This window comes from Rhinoraja longicauda, chromosome 10 (genome assembly GCF_053455715.1).
Source record: "Rhinoraja longicauda isolate Sanriku21f chromosome 10, sRhiLon1.1, whole genome shotgun sequence".
Lineage (NCBI taxonomy): Eukaryota > Metazoa > Chordata > Chondrichthyes > Rajiformes > Arhynchobatidae > Rhinoraja > Rhinoraja longicauda.
Window position 1 is genome coordinate 34,859,075 of NC_135962.1, and position 19,761 is coordinate 34,878,835.

General features: G+C 40.7%; 1 protein-coding gene across 1 annotated transcript in view; it reads right to left on the minus strand.

Annotated features, from left to right (window-relative positions):
• The window catches only part of LOC144597524 (TALPID3 protein-like), a 57,956-nt gene that overhangs the window by 18,374 nt on the left and 19,821 nt on the right, over positions 1-19,761 (minus strand). Inside the window, exons 5-6 of the mRNA XM_078407004.1 lie at positions 17,905-18,044; positions 12,932-13,016 (exon numbers count right to left, since the gene is read on the minus strand). Coding sequence (XP_078263130.1) covers positions 12,932-13,016; positions 17,905-18,044 — 225 coding nt within the window. The remainder of the gene's footprint in view (positions 1-12,931; positions 13,017-17,904; positions 18,045-19,761) is intronic.

Here is a 19,761-nt window from a genome sequence, read left to right on the forward strand (position 1 = left end):
CTCAACCCCCCTCCTCCCCCTCACCCATTGAATTGCCCCTCAACTCTGGCACCCAGGATCTTGGAGATCCTTGAGACTGTCCCCTCATTCAGCAGCAGCGGCAGCTCGACGGCTCCGTAGCAGCAGCAGCTCGATGGCTCCGCAGCAGCTCGACAGCGACGGCTGTTGCTTTGAGCGGGAAGATGGGCCGCATGCCAATGGTGAGTAAGGTGGGCCTAAAATTGTTTATTTCTTTTTAGTAATATTAATAATATATATATATAGATGCTAAAACTATTAGCCATGAACATTTCACAATCATCTGCTGCAATAACAGACCATAATAGATATCACTAGGAAATAAATATGTTTACTGGGTCAAGAAAAAGAGGCACAATTTGAAATTTGCAATCAATAATGTAGCATCACATCAGCATAAAACTTTATTTTATTCATTATGCAAAGATAGATACAAAAAGCTGGAGTAAGTCAGCGGGAAAGAAGGAATGGGTGAAGTCTTTGGAAAGAAGGAATGGGTGACATTTCGGTTCGAGACCCTTCTTCAGACTGCACTTGGTTGCAGATGCTCATTGAATTAAATCAGATTAAATCAGATTATAACATTGTAATCTTCAGAAATGTCATCAAGCTTAAACATTAACAGTGTTCCTCTCTACTCATAAAGTTTAAGTTTAGATTTAGGTTAAAAGTTTACGTTTAGATTTAGGTTCATTATTATCTCGTGTACTGAGGCACAGTGAACAGCTTTGTTTTGCATGCTAACCAATGAAACCAGATAATGCTGTACATAAATACAATCAAGCCAAACTCAAGTCCAAGAGGTGGATGGTACAGAGTGCAGAATATAGTTCTCAGCATTGTAGCGCACCAATTCCCGAGACAAGGTCCACTATTCGCAATGGATCTGTACCCTAGCTTATGGAACACCCTTTTCAGAAGCCTGATAAAAGAGGGAAGGATGCTGCTCGGTCTGGTGGTGTGCACTGCCTAGTATATATTGCCTGATTTTTGTTTAATATTTCCAGTATTTTCTATGTAGGAAAATAACTGCAGATGCTGGTACAAATCGAAGGTATCACAAAATGCTGGAGTAACTCAGCAGGTCAGGCAGCATCTAGGAGAGAGGGAATGGGTGACGTTTCGGGTCGAGACCCTTCTTCAGACTGATGTCAGGGGGGCGGCCCTGTCTCTTTTTTTGCACACTATCTGCAGATTCAGAATCAATGATTTTTTTTCCTGAATGTCATCTTACATTTTAAAATCATAAATATTGTGGAAAGCTTCAGTTTTGTTTGTAATTTAAAATGTTTAACCAAAGTCAGATTTTACCAATTGTGTAATATGATAATATATGCTGCAATGGAAAATTCCGTGAATGTTGGAAATCTAACAAGAAAACAGAAAAAGCCGGAAATAAGAAAGAAAACTACTCCTGTTCCTGTTTAATTCTTTGTCTGTAAGTTCTAAGCTAGAAAAGCCAAGTTTAAGCCCTATTTTGGAATATGAGCACGCAATCTAAAGGTTCAAGGTTTCAGGGTCAGTTTATTGTCACATGTACAAATTAAGGTACAGTGAAATTTGAGTTACCATACAGCTATACTAAGTGAAAAGCAACAAGACACACGGCCACATAAAATAAAATTTAACATAAACATCCACCACAGCGCCTCCCCGCATTCCTCACTGTGATGGAAGGTAATAAAGTCCAATCTTCTCCCTCTTTACTTTGAGTGTAAGCCATGGCTCAATTGGAAGTACTCTGCCTTTGAGTTCAAAGGTTGTGTCTTCATGATCCACACAGGCACAAAATATAGGCTGACCCTCAAATATAGTACTAATCAAGACTCCCAGTTTCCCATACATGTATACATAAAAGATCTGATAGCACGATTTCCAAGGAAAACATATTAGTTCTTTGCATTGTGCTGGCTAAGATTTAATGCTCAATCAACATCACCAGAATAGATTATCAGAATAGTATCACTGTTTAATTAGCTATATTTGCTACATTAGAACAGTGACTGCACTTCAAAAGTACTTAATTGTCTGCAAAAAGCTGATGTTTCCTGATGTCCTGAGATTATGAACAGTTTTATCTGAATCTTTTATTCAGTACGGATAATTCTGTACTGAAGGCACGTTGTCATGTCGGGAATACTGTCAATAGGAATACTCAAGCCTTCTCCGTCAATCTAATCATTTAAGCACACAATGAAAATCATGATTCTATTAAACGAAAAGCAGAAAAATCTTTCAGCATTGTAATCTGCATTCCTTCTGCAACAGACATCATCAGCAACTTAAAACAATAGACAACAATCAGTTCAAATTGGCAACAACACTTCCTCCTCGATAACCAATAGCACGGGGGCACCTCAAGGCTGTGTGTCAGTCTCCTGCTCTATTCACTATACATGGCTGTGCAGACAGGCACAGCTCCAACGTGATCTTTAAACTCACAGACAATGGGATGAATAACGTGTAATGAGTCAGAGTACAAGAGGAAAATTAACAATCTGATTGAATGGTGCCAGAGCAACAATCTTGCCCTCAACATTAGCAAGACCAAGGAGCTGATTGTTGACTGCAGGACGGGAATGCCGGAGGTCATGAACCTTGCTTCATCGATGGGACGTCATTGAAAAGAGTAAACAACATCAATTTCCTGATTGTACATAGCTATGAAGATCTGTCCTGGGACCAGCACATTGATGCAATCGCAAGGAAAGTGCATTATCACCTTTACTTCCTTTGGCGATTCAGTATGTCAACGAATACTCCAGCAAACTTCCACAGGTGTACGGCAGAAAGCATACCGAGTGGTTACATCATTGTGTGGTTCAGCAACTCAAATGCCCAGGAATAAATGATACTACAGTGAGTGGCAGACACTACCCGGTCCATCACAGGTACTAACATCTCCACCGTCGAAGGGATCTGCAGAAGTTACTGCCTTAAAAATACAGCTAATGTCATCAAAGGCCCACACCACCCTAATCACACTCTTATTTCATTACTACTATTGGGAAGAATGTATAGGAGCCTGAAAACCATTAGCACCAGATTCCAGAACAGCTTCTTCCCAGCATCGATCCAGCTCTTGAACAATGCACAACATTAACCACCATCTCAGCAACTAAGATCTTCGAAGGACTGTGTTTTTGGTTGCACTACGGACTTCAGTTTTGTACTGTTTGCGTGTGGTGTGGTGGTGACTCCATTGTCCGAGGTGTGGACAGGAGATTCTGTGGCGGCAGGTGAGACTTAAGGATGGTCTGTTGCCTCCCTGGTGCCAGGGTTCAAGATGTCACAGACCAACTTCAGAACATCCTTGAGAGGGAGGGTGAGCAGCCGGAAGTGGTTGTGCATGTAGGCACAAACGACGTCGGGAAGAAGAGGAAGGAGGTTCTGCAACGTGAGTTTATAGAGTTAGGAAGAAGACTGAAAAGCAGGACTTCTTGGGTGGTTATCTCTGGATTGCTTCCTGTACCTCGTGCTTGTGAGGGCAGGAACAGGGAGATAGGGGATATGAATGTATGGCTGGGGGGATGGTGCAGGGATTTAGATTTATAGATCACTGGGATCTCTTCTGGGATAGGGGTGACCCGTACAAATGGGACGGGTTACACTTAAACTGGAGGGGGGACCAACGTTCTGGCAGGCAGGTTTGCTAGTGCTACACGTGTGGGTTTAAACTAAATAGTGGGGGGAGGGAGGGGTTGACAAATTGGGAGTATAAAGATGGAGTTAAAGGGGAAGGGAATAGAGGAAAAATAGAGGAAAAGACTCCCGAATTAATGGGAAGGAAAGTTCGAGAAGGGTAAGAGAGTAATGTCAGAGCCAATAGTGACTGGTGTGAGAGGGGAGGTGAATACCAAAGTTAAAGTGTTGTAGTTGACTGCGCAAAGTCTAAAAAATAAAGTGGATGAGATTGAGGCTCAGTTAGATATTGGCAAGTATGATGTCGTGGGAATTACAGAGACATGGCTGCAAGAGGATCACGGATGGGAGCTGAATATACAGGGGTATACATCCTATCGAAAAGACAGATAGGTGGGCAGAGGGGGTGGGGTCGCTCTGTTGGTAAGGAATGATATTCAGTCCCTTGCAAGGGGTGACATAGAATCAGGAGATGTAGAGTCAGTATGGATAGAACTGAGGAATTTAAGGGTAAAAAGACCCTAAAAGGAGTTATCTACAGGCCCCCAAACAGTAGCCTGGATATAGTGTGCAAGTTGAATCAAGAGTTAAAATTGGCATGTCGCAAAGGTAATGCTACGGTGGTTATGGGAGAAAATCAGGTTGGTACTGGACCCCATGAAAAGGAGTTTGTGGAGTGCCTCCGAGATGGATTTTTAGAGCAGCTTGTACTGGAGCCTACCAGGGAGAAGGCAATTCTGGATTTAGTGTTGTGTAATGAACCTGATTTGATAAGGGAACTCAAAGTAAAAGAGCCATTAGGAGGTAGTGATCACAATATGATGTTTTAATCTACAATTTGAGAGGGAGAAGGGAAAATTGGAAATGTCAGTATTATAGTTGAGCAAAGGGGACTATGGAGGCATGAGGGAGCAGCTGGCCAAAGTTGACTGGAAAGAGACCCTAGCAGGGAAGACGGTGGAACAACAATGGCAGGTATTTCTGGGAATAATACAGAAGGTGCAGGATCAGTTCATTCCAAAGAGGAACATAGATTCTAAAGGGAGTAAGAGGTGACCATAGCTGACAAGGGAAGTCAAGGATAAAAGTATTTTATAAAAATAAAAGAGAAGAAGTATAACACCGCAAAGATGAGCGGAAAGCCAGAGGATTGGGAAACTTTTAAAGAGCAACAGAAGATAACTAAAAAGGCAATATGGGGAGAAACGATGAGGTGCGAAGGTAAGCTAGCCAAGAATATAAAGGAGGATAGTAAAAGCTTCTTTTGGTATGTGAAGAGGAAAAAAATAGTTAAGACAAATATGGGTCCCATGAAGAGAGAGCTGGTGAATTTATTATGGGGAACAAGGAAATGGCGGACGAGTTGAACAGGTACTTTGGATCTGTCTTCACTAAGGAAGACACAAACAATCTCCCAGATGTACTAGTGGCCAGAGGTCCTAGGGTGATGGAGGAACTGAAGGAAATTCACATTAGGCAGGAAATGGTGTTGGGTACACTGATGGGACTGAAGGCTGATAAATCCCCAGGGCCTGATGGTCTGCATCCCAGGGTACTTAAGGAGGTGGCTCTAGAAATCGTGGACGCATTAGTGATCATTTTCCAATGTTCTATAGATTTAGGATCAGTTCCTGTGGATTGGAGGGTAGCTAATGTTATCCCACTTTTTAAGAAAGGAGGGAGAGAGAAAACAGGGAATTATAGACCAGTTAGCCTGACATCAGTGGTGGGGAAGATGCTGGAGTCAATTATAAAAGAAGAAATTGCAGAACATTTGGATAGCGGTTACAGGATCGTTCCGAGTCAGCATGGATTTACGAAGGGGAAATCATGCTTGACTAATCTTCTGGAAATTTTTGAGGATGTAACAAAGAAAATGGACAAGGGAGATCCAATGGATGTATTGTACCTGGATTTTCTGAAAGCCTTTGATAAGGTCCCACATAGGAGATTAGTGGGCAAAATTAGAGCACATGGTATTGGGGATAGGGTCATGACATGGATAGAAAATTGGTTGGCAGACAGGAAACAAAGAGTACGGATTAACGGGTCCCTTTCAGGATTGCAGGCGGTGACTAGTGGGGTACCGCAATGCTCGGTGGTGGGACCGCAGCTATTTACAATATACATTTAGGAGTTAGATAAGGGGATTAAAAGTAACATTAGCAAATTTTCAGATGACACAAAGCTGGGTGGCAGTGTGAACTGTGAGGTGGATGCAATGAGGGTGCAGGGTGACTTGGACAGGATGTGTGAGTGGGCAGATGCATAGCAGATGCCGTTTAACATGGCTAAATGGGAGGTTATCCACTTTTGTGACAAGAACACGAAGACAGTTATTATCTGAATCATGTCACGTTAGGAAAAGGGGAGGTACAACGAGATCTGGGTGTCCTTGTTCATCAGTCATTGAAAGTAATCATGAAGGTACAGCAGGCAGTGAGGAAAGCTAATGGCATGTTGGCCTTCATAACAAGAGGAGTTGAATACAGGAGCAAAGAGGTCCTTCTGCAGTTGTACAGGGCCCTGGTGAGACCACACCTGTGCAGTTTTGGTCTCCAAATTTGAAGAAGGACATTCTTGCTATCGAGGGAGTGCAGCATAGGTTCATGAGATTAATTCCCGGGATGGCGGGACTGTAGTATGTTGAAAGATTGGAGCGACTGGGCTTGTACACACTGGAATTTAGAAGGATGAGAGAGGATCTTATTAAAACATATAAGATCATTAAGGGATTTGACAAGCCAGAGGCAGGAAACGTGTTCCCGATGTTGGGGGAGTCCACAACCAGGGGCCACAGTTTAAGAATAAGGAGTAGGCCATTTAGAACGGAGATGAGGAAAAACTTTTTCACTCAGAGAGTTGTGAATCTGTGGAATTCTCTGCCTCAGAAGGCAGTGGAGGCCAATTCTCGGGATGCTTTCAAGAGAGAGTTAGGTATAACTCTTAAAGATAGGGATATGGGGAGAAGGCAGGAACGGGGTATTGATTGTGGATGATCAACCATGATCACAGTGAATGGCGGTGCTGGCCCGAAGGGCCAAATGGCCCAATCCTGCACCTATTGTCCATTGTCTATTGTTATGGTTATCTAGACTTAGTTATTATTTCATTGCATATTATGTTTTTGTGTTTTATTAAATTAATGGGTTGGTTAAGCTGCAGCAAGTAGGAATTTCATTGTTCCGATCCTAGTACGAATGACAATTAACTCTCTTGACTCTTGAAATCCAGCATGTATACAAAATAATATTGTTATCCATCATTTTGTGTATTTTCTTTTGATTTATTTATTACCTTCTTACCCAACCATAATGATAAGTAGAAGGTATCACAAAGTGTTGGAGTAACTCAGCAGGTCAGGCAGCATCTAGGAGAGAGGGAATGGGTGACGTTTCGGGTCTGAAGAAGGGTCTCGACCCGAAACGTCACCCATTCCCTCTCTCCTAGATGCTGCCTGGCCTGCTGAGTTACTCCAGCATTTTGTGATATCTTCGATTTGAACCAGCATCTGCAGTTATTTTCCTACATGATAAGTAGAATACTTGCTCCTACACTTCTGAATACACTCTAGTACAAAATACCTGGGGCCATGAGAGCAGTTAGGATTCCAATGTTTACTCCCTCTTCTGTTGGTGTTTAACCTTTTCAGATAACAGCTGAGGTCTAAATCAATATTGTGGCAAGTCATAGGCGAGACCTAGCAATCTGTTACATTGATGGTAGGATCTATCCTCTATTCACAAAAGCTAACTTAATTTAAGTACACTGGCATTTGACACAGCCATCTGCACTTTCTGAGGTGGCTCCACTCTTTCAACATCTGCAGTACAATGCTGCAGATATTCCACCAACCGGTGGTGGCCAGTACCATCTTCTTCGCTGTCATGTGTTGGGGTAGCAGGGCGAAGGTGGCGGACGGGTTAATAAGCTCATTAGGAAGGCCTGCTCCATCCTGGGGGTGGAATTGTTTCACTCGAAATAGTCTTGGAGGGGAGGATGCTCCTCAAACTGTGGAGCATCTTGGACAACACAGCCCACCCCCTCCTTGACACACAATCTGGTCAATCTGAGGAGCACCTTCAGCAACAGGTAGACTGTTGAAGAAGGGTCTCGACCCGAAACGTCACCCATTCCTTCTATCCCGAGATACTGCTTGACCCATTGAGTTACTCCAGCATTTTGTGTCTGCCTTCGATTTAAACCAGCATCTGCAGTTTCTTTTTCCTACACACCTTCAGCAACAGACTGGTTCCACCAAGATGCAGCACAGAAAGCCACAGCAGATCCTTTTTCCCTCTGGCTATCAAATTGTACAACTCCACCCCCTTCTGTCATGGGGTACTGACTTCCCCCCACCCACCCCACCCCCTCCCCTCCCCAATCTTTGCACATCTCCAATCTTGGACTTTCCACTCGTCACTTTAATTTCATGTCTCATGTATCTTACTGTGTTTTATGACAGTTGGCAGACCAATTAATCTCCTGGGATAAATAGAGTTCTATCATATCGTATTGTATCGTATTTGAATTGTGGAGGTATCAATGAATGTACTTTGGAATGTGATGATTTACATCAGATTCCCCTACAGGAACAAAGTGCTGACAAGAAAGTAGCTTACTATAAGAATGGATGAATAAACCATGGAAAGTCAAAGTATCAAAATTTAAGTAAAAGATTTCCTCGTGGACAACCTTAAAACAGCTTTCCTTTCATTTGGCAATCAATTCAAGTTTTATTTTTTTTCGTGATAATCCAAAATTATGGTTGACTACAGCTGCCATCTTGTGGTAATGCAGTAAATAGCAACTGCCGAGCAGAAAAGTCTATTGAACACTGAGTTTCCAGAATGTGTCACATATTTTATGTAGGCTAGTTTTAACTTTCCAATAAATGTGTTGGGCTCAAATGTAATAATTTGGAATAACTGAGGCTGTTTCAGAACATTGCTACAGGACATTTTGAGGGCATTAACATAAACATTGGAAAGGAGTAAGCCTTTCAGGCCAGTTCAATTGGATCATAGCTAATTTGAAATTTGATTACGGTTACATGCTTTTGATCTTAAATTTTTGAAAATAAGAGAATTAAAGGACAAATACATAGATAAGAAAGGCTTAGAGAGACATGGGTCAAACGAGGGCAAATGGGACTAGCTTATCTGGGGCATTGTGGTCGGCATGGACGAGTTGAGCCAAAGGCCCTGTTTCCATAAATTCATGTTGTAGGAGCAGAAATAGGCCATTCAGCCCATTGAGTCTACTCTGCCATTCAATCATGGCTGATCTATCTTTCCCTCACAACCCCATTCTCCCCGTAACCCAATATAAATGATTTGAATGAGAAAGTATAAGGCATGATAAGTAAGTTTGCAGATGACAAGTGTATGGTATTGTGCCATAGCGAAGATGATTGTCACAAATTGCAGCAGGCTCTTGATCAGTTGGGCAGGTGGGATCATTAATGTTTAATACAGTAAAGTGCGAGATGTTATATTTTGGGAAGTCTAACATGGGCAGGACCTACACAGTGAATGGAAAAGCTCTGGGGAGTGTTGGAGAGCAGAAGGGTCTAAGAGTGCAGGTACATAGTTCCTTGAAAGTGACATCACATGTAAATAGGATGATCAAAAAGGCTTTTGGCACATTGACCTTCATCAATCAGAGTATTGAGTATGGAAGTTGGGAGGTCACGTTAGAGTTATGTAAGACATTCGCGACGCTACATTTAGAGTATTGTGTTCAGTTTTGGTCACCCTGTTATCGGAAAGATGTTGTTAAGCTGTAAAGGGTGCAGAGAAGACTTACAAAGATATTGCCAGGACTTGAGGGCCTGAGTTGTAGGGAGAGGTTGAACAGGCTAGGACTCTATTCCTTGGAACGCAGGAGGATGGGAGTGATCTTATAGAGGTGTACAAAATCATGAGAAGAATAGACTGGGTAAACACACAGAGTCTTTGGTCCAGAATGGGGGAATTGAGAACCAGACAACATAGGTTTAAGATGAGGGGGGGGAAAGATTTAATAGGAACCTTAGGGGTTAATTTTTTTTTTTTACACCTCCGAAGATACAATTGATCAATAAACCTTAAATATTAAGTAAATCCTTAATAAAGGGGAGTGAAACTGAGCAGGTTAACATTATTTTATGAATAAAAGGAGGAAAATATGGGTAAAAGGAGGCTATTATAGTCAGAAATTGGGAAATTCTTCTATTTTAATCAGGCTATGTGCAGCATTGATAATTTATTGCATTTTTAGTTATATATTATCCATGTGTAATTGCATTTATTGGCATGTTAAACTGCACCAAGTAAGAATTCCATTGTCGGTACATCTGACAATTAAAAACTCTTGACTCGTTCTTACTGTATGATCAGCAGCAATATATTGCTCTGAGGCAGTGAAGTTATCAGATTCTCTCACCCAGCACTGTGAAATAACCTGCAGTTCTGATGATCTTATTTGAATATAGATTGAACCTCTAACTGGATCAGTGACTAAATTCCCTTTTGGCGTGGTTTGAGGTATAGAAACGCAAGAAGGTTTCAGCTCAATCTCCAGCCAACACAGTTTGGTTGCACAAACTAAGATTGTGAGGGGATGTCAGCACCAGAATTGATCTTCGTACAAGAGATTAGAGCAAGAACGGGGAAAAAAAGCAATCAGCCGCTGCTCCTTAAATGACCTAGATTGGAAAAGACATCTCTGTGAATAGTGAGTGAAAAATTAGACAGTTAGCAGAGGCATCCATTCCCAACTAGTTAGCCTCCTGAACACTACTAATCAACAATGATCTTTAATATATGGGATGCGGTATCAGAGTGACTAGTAACCATTAGTTTATATCCAATATTATTCTATGCCATTAGCTGATCTGTACACTGTGGATTGTAATCAAGTATAGTCTTTCCGCTGACTGGATAGCATGCAACAAAATGCTTTTGACTGTACCTCGGTACACATGACAATGAAATAAAGTAATAAACTAATAGTTGTTGGACCATAGCCCAACATAGATCATTCCCCGCAGCCAATAAACAAAAGAGACGGATTATTAAAACAGTTCTTGTAGCCGTCTGTAAACACCTATAGTATGTAAGCCAATGTAATTATTACATTTTCAGGGTCATGTGCTTGCTAGGTTCAAGATTACTAGCCTCCACTGTGAATTATAACATAGAACAGTACAGCACAGGACATAATTAAAACAGCAGTGTCCCAGCACAGACCCCTGCAGAACTCCACTAGTCACAGACCTCCATCCAGAATATCTACCTTCCACCACAACCCTCTGTCTTCTATGAATAAGCCAGTTCTGAATTTATATGACCAAGTTACTGTGAATCCCTTACATCTTAATCTTCTGGATCAGCCTACCATGAGTGACCTTATCAAAAGCCCTACTAAAATCCTTGTGTATAACATTCAGTGCCCTATCTTCATCAATCTCCTTCATCACCTTCACACAAAAAAAAATCCAGTTAGTGAGACACAACCTACCATGCCCAAAGCTGAGCTGGCCGTCCCTAATTTGACCATTGAAATTGGAGTTAATCAGTCCAAAAGCAGTCTAACCAAATGCAGTATAATCTTATACTCAATATTGCTTTCATCTGTGTCCTCCAACACAGATGAAAACAAATTAATTAGTCTTAATCTAATTAGTGATACTTCAAATGGCAAGTGCTGAAAATATAAAAGACCAGACAGCATGTTAACAATAGTCTTTCCAGGGAGCAGGTTGGTTTCTTAGAGAAAAAGAACAAATGACAATGGCTGGGTCTTAGGGCAAAAAGTAGGGAGCGCAGGCATTTCAACATCTCAGGCGACTTGTCCTGGGCCCTCCAACACCTCTATTTTCTTAGATGTTTGAAGAGATTCAGTACTCCAAATACTCCAACAAACCTCTACAGATGCATTGTAGAAAGTATCCTGACTGGTTACATTATGGCTTTGTATAGCAACTCCAATGCACAGGAATGCAAATGGCTGCAGAGAGTGGTGGACTTAGCTCAATGTATCACAAGCACAGCCCACATTGAAAGCACTTACATGAGGCACTCATGTAACTTCAACTGTCTTATGAAGTTGACATCTATCATCAAGAATTATATATCATTTGGTGATAAATCATTCGGGTGGCACAGTGGCACATTGGTAGAGCTGCTGCATCACAGTGCTAGATACCCGGGTTTGATCCCGACCATAGGTACTGTCTGTGCGGAATTTGTACCTGACCCCGTGAGATTACTCTGAGTGCTCCAGTTTCTTGCCACAAAGAGGTGCAGGTTTGTAGGTTAATTGACCAATTGGAGACACAAGAGACTGCTGCTGTTGGAATCTTGAGCGAAAAATAATTACCAAAGAAACTCAGCAAGGTAGGGAGCATCTGCAGAGGGAATGGACAGACAATGTTTCAGACTGACCCGGAATGTCATTTGTCCATTCTCTCCACGTTGCCTGATCTGCTGAGTTCTTTGAGCACTTTTTTTTTCCAACAACTCTCAGGTTCTTCAACCAAACTGCACAACCCCCATTCTACCTTGACAATGGAATACTAGAAACCACCTCTTGGACTTTTATTGTCTCTAATTATGTTTTTGCGCTAATATCTTGTTCTTTGCAATCTTCTTTATTCTTTCTTTTATACAATTTATACATCATTTAAGTATAATTTGCCTTGTGTGTGTTGTCTGAGTCTATGTGTAGGAAAGAACTGCAGATGCTGGTTTAAATCGAAGGTAGACACAAAATGCTGGAGTAACTCAGCGGGAAAGGCAGCATCTCTGGAGAGAAGGAATGAGTGACATTTCGGGTCGAGATCCTTCTTCAGTCTGAAGAAAGGTCTTGACCCGAAATGTCACCCATTCCTTCTCTCCAGAGATGCTGCCTGACCCGCTGTGTTACTCCAGCATTTTGTGTCTACCGTCTGAGTCTATGTGCCTGTGATGCTGCTGTAAGCAAGATTTTCATTGCACTTGTACTTGTTGTACTTGTACATTTGGCAATAAAACCCAGTCAACTTGAGTTGTGGGGAAACAACAGATAGATGGAGGTTTAATATGGGAATGGAAAAGATGTAAAGTGTGAAAGCAGTTGCATGGTTCGAACTCTATAATGAATAAATCACAGGTCTTTCATGCTCACCTGAAAATTGTTCAATAATTTTGGATGCTTTAAATGCCATTTCCGTGCATCAAAAGATTATTTGTTAGTACTATCGGAAGTTGTGTCAATATGCTGTCTTTTAAAAAATGCATTGTCTTACCTGGTCGGAAATCCTTGGTTTTACTTTCAACTTGTATCACTCGTGCAGCTGCTGGTTTTTGCCCCATTAGTGCTATATCATCACCCTAAATAAATGTTCATGGAAAAAAGTGATTCAAATTTATTTTCCCAACATTCTGAGTAAAAAATGTTTTTATTAAGAGTAAGATTCTGATTAGGATATCCTAAATAAGACCACTAAAATGTTTACCAGAATTACTTCTTAAATGACTTAATGTGTGACAAATTCTTATTATTTAACCCAAATGTGGTGGTGAAAATTGATTTAGCAAAAGGCAAAACTTGTTCTTGTAAAATTAACAAATCTTTAAGACTCGAAGAATAAATTTAGAATCAAATTCCTTTTCTAAACTAGAGCAGGAAATGTAGATAATCAATGTTCTACATGTCAATCTCTTGCACCTTTCAATTATACAAGCTAAATAGTATCCTCACTTTAAAAAGATTCTGAAGATTGAAGATGCACACACTGTGAAGCATAACAAAAGGAACATCTACTGTTTGACAATTTGAATATATTCACATTCAGAATACCATAAGTCAGTTTAGATAACTAAGTTATGTTATTATCGCAATGGATTCAAGCAGGCAAAGTGATTGATGCACTGACAAGATAATCAGAAACACAAAATTTTCCATAATACTTGCACTACAAGGAATCTAAAATTATATGAAAGGAGAATTTGGTTGCAGAGAACACTGCATTTATCATTGAACCACAGGTCAGCTTTGGACAAGTAATGCCAAAGTATTGCCTTACATTTGATTGAACCAGTAGTGTACTCTTTCAAGGAGATAAACCCCCTAAAGGTTTGTTGAAGTCAAATTAGACTGTTGTTATTAGATGGTATGAGAATTTATTTTGACTTTTTCTATGTTGAATTGTTCACTTAATAACAATATGGATTTATGATACTAGTTTAAAATGTGCAACAGTTGCTACCTTTTTGAATTTATGTTACTTTTTATATGTGGATTTTCAATGAAGTGTGGCAGAACTCTGAAAATGGACAGCTTAGAAACGACAAACTGCACTTTCACCTTGGGTTCTTGGTTCAAATACCTTCTCAAACAGATGGGTTTGAAAGTTAGCATTCCACAACGTTCCACTGGGAAACAAACTGTTGGAATTTTGACTGAGGCCCTAGTTCATGTGGGTTTACATTGTAAAGCAGCCTGCAATTGCAACCATTTAGAAATCGCAGTTGGAGGGTTTGTTAAAGAGGTTCACAACAGTTACAATGTGGATAGAGAAACAAACACACTCATTGAGTTATAAAAGCAAATCATTTTACGCAATATAATCCCTTGATGGTGTAGAAGCATCATTACCCTTTACAACCTGAAAATTTAAAGACCAAATTATAAGGATTGTGCATTTAGTTGTAAACATACTTTAGGTTAATTCTTGTGCTCACAATTTTGGCGATATTCTGGCATAGCAATTACCCCAACTTTTAGAGAACTTGCTTGATATTCATTAATTTCAATTGTTAAAGAGTAGATTATCCACTTTTAAAGACAAAGCTGAAACTCCAATCCAAAGATGCACTGACTATCAAAACCACATTCTCTGCACATTATGTGCTTAAAATTCACGTTGCATCACAGACAATGTTGATAATAGCCACTGATGACGGAAACAATTTTGGTCACACCAGCTGGTTTTAATACATGAGTAGCTTCTCATGTTACACCAGGAAAGACATGAAAGTAGAAATTAATCTCAGATTGTTATGCAAGAGAGTAAGATTGCTTCATCAACCAGTTACTTGCAAAACTTAATAAATAATTTAAATTATTGCTGTGAAACAGAATATTGCATGCATACCAAATGGCCTCTGTATTCTAAAGTACTATTCCAGATTTTCGACCAAATTGTGTATGGTTTGTGTGTGCTAAGCAATAAAATGGAATTGGAAAAGCTACACCTATTCTTTATAATTCCTCCATGAAAAAAGCATGGTCATGTATTGAGGCACCTGGACATGCAACAGGGCATCCTGCAGTGTACAATGCAAGTTTTGATGCTCTCTCTGTAAAGTTCGATCCTGCACTGTGGCCCGTAATCGGCACAGGGCTACGTGGCAACAGACATTAATAATCAATATGGAGCTTGCTGCAGAGCAGATGAGTCCTGTCTGATCAGGTCTGAAACCCATGAAGTCAGGTGATTGGAATTACTCACACCCAGGACCATTTTAAATTATTAATTTTTGTCTACTGTGGTCTTTCTACCATCCCCCATGTCCAGTCCACAGTCTATATGCGAATATAACCAAAAGGTTTCCTCCCTCTGACAAATGTTGACACAATCTACTCCGCCATCTTTTTGTGATGGTGACTCTGATGCTCTTGATCTTCCCTCAGCCCCCAATCAATGCCATGATGATGCACCTTCACAAAACCTCACCAGGCTATCCTGTGACCTATCAGCCTCCTCCATTTGCTCCACAAAGACAAAGGCAGCAAAGGGTAAGCTTTTTGTGCATGTTAAGCATGTATGGTATCTTCCATCACCTGGGGTCTCTGATTCAACACAAATCTTGCTGCAATGGAAATAAGCACAGAACTTGGATTGAACCTCTGTCCACCACTATTTCCCAGCACAAATTATTTTCAAGGCCAGGGTATTTTAACTACCTTAAGATTGCCGAAGTATAAAATCCAAACAGAAATTTTCTCAAACCTAATGAGAACAAGTTTTTTCCACCAAAGCCAAAAAAAGCTGTATGAGGTTTAGCGACTATTTTGACAGTTTTGTGTTTTGTTTATCATTGAATTAATGGAGGGATATAGATCATGTGCAGGCAAATGAGATTAGGCTATCTTGGCATCATGTTTGGCACAGACATTGTGGGCCAAAAGGCCTGTTCCTGTGCTCAATGGCTAACTAAGCTGAATCACCTTATTTTACAGATGATAGCGTCATAGAGTGATACAATGTGGAAACAGGCCCTTCGGCCCAACTTGCCCACACTGGCCAACATGTCCCAGCCACACTTGTCCCACCTGCCTGCGCTTGGTCCATATCCCTCCAAAGTTGTCCTATCCATGTACTTAAACGTTGGGATAGTCCCAGTCTCAACAACCTCTTCTGGTAGTTTGTTCCATACACCCACCAGCCTTTGTGTGAAAAGGTTATCTCTCAGGGACCCTTCTTCAGATTGATGTCACGGGAGGGGGCGGGACAAAGATAGAAAGTAGTCGGAGTCAGTAAGACTAATGGGAGAACTGGGAAGGGGGAGGGGATGGAGAGAGAAAGCAAGGGCTATCTGAAGTTGGAGAAGTCAATGTTCATACCGCTGGGGGGTAAACTATCCAAGCAAAATATGAGGTGCTGTTCCTCCAATTTGCGCTGGGCTTCACTCTGACAATGGAGGAGGCCCAGGACAGAAAGGTCAGATTGGGAATGGGAGGGGGAGTTGATGTGCTGAGCAACAGGAAGTTCAGGTAGGTTAAGACAGACTGAGCGGAGGTGTTCAGCGAAACGATCGCCGAGCCTGCGCTTGATCTCACCGATGTAGAGAAGTTGACACCTGGAACAGCGGATACAGTAGATGAGGTTGGAGTAGGTGCAAATGATCCTCTGCCTCACCTGGAAAGACTGTTTGGGTCCTTGGATGGAGTTGAGGGGTAGGTAAAGGGGCACGTGTTGCATCTCCTGCGGTTGCAGGGGAAAATACCTGGGGAGGGGGTGGTTTGGGTGGGAAGGGACGGGTTGCCCAGGGAGTTTTGGAGGGAATGGTCTCTGTGGAAAGCAGAAAGGGGTGGAAATGGGAAGATGTGGCCAGTAGTGGGATCCCGTTGGAGGTGGCAAAAATGTTGGAGGATTATATGCTGAATGCAACGGCTGATGGGGTGGAAGGTGAGGACAAGGGGGACTCTGTCCTTCTTACGAATGGGGGGGAGGGGGAGCAAGAGCGGAGCTGCGGGATATCGAGGAGACCCTAGTGAGAGCCTCGTCTATAATGGAAGAGGGGAACCCCCGTTTCCTAATCATGGACCTTGTTTCCACAAAATTGAGTTAATTTGCATCAAAAAGGAACCAATGTCAGGCATTTCATAGGCTAATTTCCAATGGATATCAAGTTCCTGCAATCCTCTGTGTGGCAATAAAAATTTATAACGGAAATGATCCGTCCACAAAGCAGACCCACAGTCACAGCTGCGAGTTTGCAGAAAGTTGCGCCTGCTTATTCCATTTGAATACGGTTTTAAAATTCAGAGTTTATTCAGGCACAAGATCACTAACATGGATATTTATTTCTAATTGACTTTCTAATAAACTAACTAAAATACACAAATGTAACTAATAAAGAATTCTGCAGTTTTACAAACACATTTTCACAAAAATAATATTTTGTTAGTCACTGTGAATGGACCTAACATTAATAAGTGATAAACCCATTTTCAGTATGATTATTAAATCTGTATAGTTACCAGTTTAATATAATATTTTTGATTGTTTTTTACATGTGATAACAATGGTTGATAGGGCATATTCATGGAAAACTTCCATTTAATGCTACACAAGTATGTGAGAGAAAATGAAAAGCACAAAAAGATTTGTTCAACCCAGCCCCATTTTAAGAGCAATTTGAACCAATTGCACCCAAAGAACAATCTACAGGTTAAGATGCACAGAGAAGCCTTAGGTTAGTGTGAGGAACCAGCTAAAAATTAACTTGAACTTCCCAGATCCAACTCTCAAAATCTTTCTATCTTTTATTCAATCAATTTATAAATGCATAATCAAGGTGAAGAGCGAAAAACAATGTTTGCTGACATTTCACTGCACTGACCACATTTTTTCCTGCTCATTCAATGCATTACATTTGTAAACTCTGACTGATTTTCAGATTGCTCTATAAACTATTTAATTTTTGCTTCCACATTCAATTACAACAGAAATAACTGTTCAAGGAGGTTTATGAGGTCCTAAATTTTTACCTGTCCTCTATCGCCTGTCACCGGTGTTTTCTGAGGTCCAACTATCACATGTCTGGTCTGAAGTGCTGAGCCTGGGCATATTTCTAGATCTCCCAAGGTCAGAGGTCCATAGCTAGCTTCAGACTCTCTTCCATGCTTTTCTGAAAGGAGAACAAGTGAATGTATTCAAATCATTCAACATATCAGAAATTACTCAGTATATGGTGAAATAGAGGAATGTTGATATATCAAAGATTTCATCGTTTCGCAATTTACCACTGTCTACTGCAAATATTTTTTGAACAAATTGTGATATAAATTCTTTGCGGATGATCAAAGAGTACAACAGTCTAATTTATGAGGGTTTGTTGTCAATATTTTTAGAAATGCGGCAACTGAATTCAAAGCAACTACTTCAATAATACCGAATTACAAAAATCTGATTTAGTCTGCCGCATAGTGACATATACAAAGTGTAAATATTGCTACCTTCAGACTAGAAATATACTATATGTACTCCACAAATTAACATTTGATTGGTTCCACTTTAACTTGAACAGAAATTTATTTCCGTAAACATGTATATAAAAATATAGGAGACATGGCTAAAATGCGGATCAGATTTTAGTCAATGTTTTCCCAATTAAACATGAATATTGCTTTGAAAAGGACATGTCAAAGAAATAAATCTAGAATTTACTGTACTGGTTTGATGTAGCTATAATTGAAGACCTCTGTCATTTTCTGGCAAACTCACAAAAGGACATAAAGTGCTGTAGTAACTCAGCGGGAGGGGCAGGATCTCCACAGAGTATAGATATGCTCAGTTACTCGACCATTTTGTGTCCTTTTGTGAATTAACCAGCATTTGCAGTTCTTTGTGTCTACTTTACCCAAACTCCTTGACTGACACCTGAAGCCGCACTTTCAACCAGTACCAAATCCAGTGTGGCTGGAGCCTGTGACATCTACATAATGCATCATAGCAACTCACAATAGCTTTCTTGACAGCAGCTTCCAAAACTCTCAAACTCCATCGAGCCAAAGGAGGACAGCAGGCTCAGGCTCAGGCTCAGGAAATTCCCTTTCACCATACATGCCATCTTAATGTGGGAATATATTTTTAATCCTTCATCATCACAGAGGCAAAGTTCTGGAATTCCTTGCAAACTGATATTGCAGGTACTGACCTGGAATCTATAGGTGGCGCTGTCTCATAAAGGCTGCCAGCATTATCAAAGGCTTACACCCCATTTCACTACTACTTTCAAGAAGCCTGAAAACAAGACTCTTCTGCACTCTATGCAGCAACTTAACAGGTATAATGTACAAATAAAATGCCGTTCGATGAGAATATCACTTTTCCCCCCCCAATTTTTTAGTTTAAAACATGGTGAAAATGGGAAGCTTTGTTGATTGGGAAAACAATAACATTTTTGTACCCTGGAGTTTAGTGTTTGATATGTTATGCATATACCATGATTTCTATATGTCACCATCATAAGGCATTTTTTGATATATCTGAATAGATTTTACAAACTAATGTGTTTTACTTCCTGTTTTGGTGCCTATCAGAACTCTTCAATCGAATTATAGACACAAAATGCTTGAGTAACTCAGTGGGATAGGCAGCATCTCTGGATAGAAGGAAATGGTGACGTTGCGGGTCGAGACCCTTCTTCAGATTATTTGCTCAGCTTGATTGGATGATGTCACTGTTGCTGGATAGTATAGACCCTCTACAAATGGTTTTTGATTCCAAATCATAAAAGGGAATATCCATGCCACTGATCCCAATAATTCTTTTTAGACCGTTTCTTATAAATCTATGGTGAGCCCGATTCATTTATTGATAATTGAGAAAAAACTGGGTATTTA